Genomic DNA, 6,000 nt, shown 5'->3' with positions numbered 1-6,000 from the left:
AATTACTCGTAAAATATGTATTATGAGTTGCAATTAGCAGTGAAAGGAAACCCCTGTAGTCATTTCTAAGTCAAGGTTGCTGTTGAGGGTAGCAGCGCAGCGTGGCGGCAGACAGACAAGCAGTACTTAGTAGTGGAACTAGGTTTACTCCACTACCACATAACAATTTTATTAAATGAGATCCAGGGTGGATAGTCTACGTAGTTCCTGCCACAACCAATATGTCCACAGAGAAACAAAGTAACTTGCTCCTTTAACCCCCTCTTAACCCAACTCAAATAAAAACTTTGTGTAATTTCAATTCTTAAAATAAATATGAACAACAATTTTGACATAGGATTGGTAGATTGTTATTGGTTACTTCTACCCATCGATAAAAACAAAGACGAAATCATTGAAATAGTTCCGATCAGTTTAGTGGTCGATAGTTTCTTATTCAACATCATGACAATTAACAATTTTATAGTAAACCCATTTAAAATCATGCACAATTGCTTGAATAGGGTCTCTTTACATTTCATTACAAACATGACAATACATGCCTACTTGGTTAACATATCAATTGTAGCTGAAAACTTAAAGGAATACCCAGACAGAACTCATATAAGATCACAATAAGTAGATGCTTCCTTGTTCATTTCAATTTTTACAGCCTAATATACAGAGAAATATAGTCATGTGCATTACTAAGTAAATGGCAGAAATGCATAATGGTAGAAAACCCCCATTTTAATGCAGTCCGTTTAGCCATTTTTCAAAGTTTTGATTCTCCTTCTTGTGACATTCTGAATCTTCATTACTTGCTATTTAAAAAGAGTTTGATCTATGCCTTTCATATGCAATGATAAGATGTTTGGGTCCAAACTTGAAATCCTGAATACAATGGAAATGCCACTTGTTGATAGGGATATGACAGCTCGTAGGAGTACACTTTACAAACATACAACCCTCTACGATTTAAAGGAATATTTAAATAATGTAAACAATAACTAAAGTACTTTATTTTACAACAGTTAAAGAGCATTCTAGCAAGCATGGGCTTTTTAAATTAGTGATGGTCGTGTCCATGGGGCATTTCAGGACTCATCATGTCAGACACAGTTTCAACAGCCAGAGTCACAGCGAACGCAATCAACCCAAACCTGGCACCCCGAGCAAACATTGAAGACACTCTGGATGAGTAAGTCCCATACTCCTTGGTGTTGAATCTCCACACTTCATTTCTAGAAAATAACATTTTATTAGTAATGTTTGTTGAACAATAAATCTAAAGACATTCAAGCCAGTTCACTAAAAGTTTTCTGCTGTACCAGTTACAACATAATAGCACAGAGCTTTGTTTGTATACATTAGGAAGAGAGAAGAGAAAATAAAAAGGTCAATGTATATTTATTTTCATATAACAAATAAACACAGTTTATTTCATTCACCAGGAACTGGCAGTTTAGTTTAGCAAATCCCGCACTTTACTTGAACTGTCTCTAAAATGTTCTCAATATGTAAATAAATAAAAAGCGATGGTAAAATATCTAACAAGAAGTGGTTATTTACACCAACCTAGGCCTATTTCAAAACATGAGTTAGGTTCAAAACAAGTCATTGATAGGTTATGGGCAAAACACCAACACTTCTGTCTCAAAAATTTCAAACATGCAGTAAATACAACTAATACTGAAAAGTGATGACAGATTTTGAAGACCAACTTATTTTACACCATCGTATTTGAACACACAGCTGATTAATGAGATAGACTTTGATACGCTTACCGGCAAGACACCAACACTTACATAAAGTTTAAATTAAAATAAACAATTACATAATTATATTTATGTTACACAATCAAACTGAACAATATATCGTTCTTGAAGTAATAAGTAAATCAAATTCAATCACCGCAATACATGTTTTACTGCATGAAAATAAAAACACAGTAATTGTACACTCAGTTAGCAGACAAGAATGATAACTCTATAGTAACAAACCGATACTATTATAAATAATAGCAGTTAAGACGAAAGAATAAAAACAAAAAGTTTTGTTCTGATAAAACAACTCTTTGTCGTTTCAATGGTACTAAATGTCGTTGCTATAAACTTGATTTAAAATCATTTGATGACATGACGTTCAATTTTGAATGACTGTCACTAAAGTGGCGGTCTGTGTCGTTCAATAATAAACAAATTTAAACTTAAAAATTAATCAATCTCCTTAAAAATCAGCTTTATTCCAAGAGAAAAATTCTAACTGAGCAAATACATTTTTCAGATTTAGATTCCTTTATTTGTCATTACACATTACAGAATGCAAGACAAGTGTCAACAACAACAACAATAAATTAATAAGTTACAACAATACTGAAGAAAGTTTATGTCATATTACTCTTGAACACTGTACAGACATTCATCCAATAAAAATAAGCTTAATACAATTCTTAAATTTATTTACAGGCAGCACCTTAAGATGTTATGGTAAACTATTGTACATTTTAATCCCTTGTTAGACAAAACTATTTTGAGTGAGAGTATAACAACACCTCTTTTTCACCAAATGTTGCCTGTATCTTGTGTTGTGTTCATGTACTGAGGTATAATCCTCAAGAGTGGACAAATTGTTTCTTATATACATTAAAACAGACAATACATAAATAGATGGCAGAGAAAGAATTCTTGATTTATGAAAATGACTTTTTTGCAACACAAAAAGTCTCTGAGCCCCATGATAATTGCCCCAGAGGGAAGTGCCATAGGACAATAGGCTGTGAATGTATGCATAATAAACACATAATAAGGTATCTGTGCCTACACTATCTTTTAGTATCCTAAGTACAAATATACTCTTGCTAACATGAGTAGATGTTTATATGATTTTCCCATTTTAAATTAGATTGAATATTAATTCCAAGAAATGTTAAACTACTGGTAACATCAAAGTGACTTAAACTAACAGGTAAGTCAACAACCTTCTCCATGTTAATACAAAGCTTGTTAGCAGCGCACCAATCATTTATTACTCTGGTTTGCTGGCTTAAGACTGATCTCATGACTTCAAGGCTCTTTTTTTAACATACACACCCAAATCATCAGCAAACAGGTAACTACTAACACCAACAGAACTTAAATTAAAAGGCAGGTCATTTATGTACAAAATAAACAGTGTCGGACCCAGAATTGAGCCCTGTGGTACGCCATGTTAAACATTTAAAGACGGAGAAAATGAACCATTTAGAAACACTGATTGATATCTATTTGTTAAGTAGGATCTAATAAAACTTCACAGTAACATCATTAAAGGCATAAAAAACCAACTTATCAACTAGAATGCTATGTACAACAGTATCAAAAGCTTTAGACATGTCAAATGATCTAAACATTGAGCAGTCTTTATTTTAAACTCCATTTAGACAATCATTTATTAATGTTTGAACTGCATCAATAGTACTACGTTTCGCTCTGAAGCCAAACTGTTTAGCAGATAACAGACAGTTTCCTTCTACATATTTTACAAGTTGAGTATGCACTAAGGATTCCAGTATTTTAGACAAGGTACAAACTAGTGGTGGGAATGTAATAGATTTCTTCCCTGCCTTTGAGTAATTTGCAAAAACATCCGAATTAATATCATGCTCATAACTTGGAATTCATATGTGGCAATTACAATTGCTCATTATCTATGGTGAATCTACTTTTACTTTTTAATTAGGAATATTTTGGATACAGATATCCATGGTATAAGATTTTGCTAAGGGGGAAGAAGAAGAAGAAGAATAGTGCTTTATTAAAGTTTTACAGGGTACGCAGATGATATTGTGATTCTTGTGAGTGGCAAGTTCAACACAACAATCACGGAACTGACCAATGCTGCTCTGAACAAGGTGGGAAACTGGTGTGATAAGGTTGGTCTCACCGTCAACCCCACCAAGGCTGCCGTGGTTGCCTTTACCAGGAGGCGACAGATGGAGGGCATTGGTCCCTTTCTATTTAAAGGCTCACCCGTTGAGCTGAAGCCTGAGGTCAAGTACCTGGGCGTGATCCTAGATAGGGTTCTAAACTGGGGACCTCATCTAGAAAGGGTCATTGCCAGGGGTAAGTGGTCTCTAATGCAATGCAGACGTGTGATAGGTGGGCCCTGGGGACTGAAGCCGAGGCTCTTGTACTGGCTTTATGTTTCCGTTGTCAGACTTGCACTAATGTACGGAGCTGTCGTATGGTGGCCAAAAACGGAAACCAAGACTGTGGTAGCACGTCTGGCAGGTATCCAAAGGATGGCCAGCCTTGCTATCACGGGGGCCTTTCCTAGTGCGCCAGGCGCGGCTCTGGACTGTTGTCTTAATCTCGCCCCCCTGGACATTGTCATTCGAGCTATGGCCAGGAAGAGTGCCTACTGTCTTCAGCAGACGGGATTCTGGTCGGGCTGCAGAGGTGGGCACTGCAGAATTGGCACTCTGATACAGGAGGATGTTTTGCACATGATCTCTGATCAGATGCCACAAAAGTTTTCCTTTGACAAACCCTTTAGGATAATTTTGCCCTCAAGGGATGATTGGTCAGAGGGGAAGCAACCTCTTCCACCAGCGGAGCTCAAATGGTACACAGACGGCTCTAAAACAAAAAGCGGCACGGGCGCTGGAATTCTGGGAGTGAGACCATGTAGGGAGCTGGTGGTTCCTATGGGTCCGTATCCGACAGTCTTTCAAGCGGAGGTCGCAGCCATTATGGAATGTGCTCGTGAGAATCTTCGTCTGCGATATATGGGCAAGACGATTAACATTTTCACAGACAGTCAGGCAGCACTGAAGGCGCTGGATTCCTGTGCAATCAAATCCAAACTGGTTTGGGATTGCTATCAGACCGTTTCCTCCCTTGCCAGAATCAACAATGTAACCGTCTGTTGGGTTCCTGGTCATGAGGGGATTCTTGGGAACGAAAGAGCTGATGCCCTGGCCAACCAGGGCTCAGCAACAATTATGACGGGCCCTCAACCATTCTGCGGTGTTCCAAGGTGTGAATCCTCTAGGGTTGTCTCGAAATGGATTCGCGCGGAGCATGGGAGAAGGTGGAGGTTGCATCCGGGTTTGAGAGTGAGTAGAATGGTATTACAGTCACCTTCCTCCAAGGTGGCCTCGGACCTTCTCTCATTAAACAGATCAATGTCTTCTAAGGTCATTGGTCTCATTACGGGGCATGGTCACCTGAAGAAGCATCTACACAGAGTTGGCGTCCTTCAGGAGGATCCGCTCTGTGGAAGGTGTAATGAGCAGGAGGAGACTGCTGAGCACCTGCTCTTTGATTGCCCAGCAATAGCAAGAGAGCGGTATGCCATCTTTGGTAGCTTGAACAGGGGTGGCGAGTTTTCCCAGGAGGACTTGATAGGTTGTTTTCGGCGGTTTGTTGAACTGCTGAAGTTGTAGACTGGAAGTCCTCATGGTGTTTCCGGGGTGCGCAAAAGGCCCTTGAGGCTTAAGTGCATGGCAGTAGGCCGCCCCAGGGAAAAAAAAAAAAAAAAAGTTTTACAGCATCTGGAGTCTGCGTAGAGCAGAGGTTCCCAAATGGTGTGCCGTGAGGCCGGCCAAGTGTCCTGCGGAACTCAAGGAAAATAAATTAAATTAAATTTAAACGGTCCAACAAAATAATGTCTAGCCGATGGCTGAGAAATTGGGCTGACGAGATGGATTTTGTTTATAGAACTGATTGTACACGTCAGCTGTGTGCACAGCTGAGTCGTGCCGGCGCTGTGGCTACTTGCTACTACCAAACTCTTCTTCTTCTATGGGGCGGCCTATTGCCATGTACTAGTAGAATGTGTAATAAGCAGGATGAAACTGCCAAACACTTGCTCTTTGATTGTCCTACAATAGCAAGGGAGCGGTATGGTTCCTCATTCACAAAATGTTGACCATCTATGTCAATTAATTGTTAGGACTTGTCATGTACTACTCAAGTTTATTCCAGATGCTAGACATTTCTCAACCCTATGAATTTTCTTCTTCTAACAAAAATGTAC

The 6,000-nt window shown here is 38.9% G+C and overlaps 1 protein-coding gene across 1 annotated transcript in view; it reads right to left on the bottom strand.

The window, feature by feature from the left end:
- Positions 1 to 979: 979 nt before the first annotated feature.
- The window catches only part of LOC124368158 (NADH dehydrogenase [ubiquinone] 1 beta subcomplex subunit 3), a 28,248-nt gene continuing 23,227 nt past the window's right edge, over positions 980 to 6,000 (bottom strand). The window contains exon 3 of the mRNA XM_046825437.1: positions 980 to 1,223. Within this exon, the coding sequence (XP_046681393.1) occupies positions 1,049 to 1,223 (175 nt within the window). The 3' untranslated portion in view covers positions 980 to 1,048. The remainder of the gene's footprint in view (positions 1,224 to 6,000) is intronic.

The sequence above is a fragment of the Homalodisca vitripennis genome, chromosome 1 (assembly GCF_021130785.1).
Source record: "Homalodisca vitripennis isolate AUS2020 chromosome 1, UT_GWSS_2.1, whole genome shotgun sequence".
Taxonomy (NCBI): domain Eukaryota; kingdom Metazoa; phylum Arthropoda; class Insecta; order Hemiptera; family Cicadellidae; genus Homalodisca; species Homalodisca vitripennis.
Note: the sequence above shows the minus strand (reverse complement) of the source record. Positions and strands in the feature narration are given on the sequence as shown.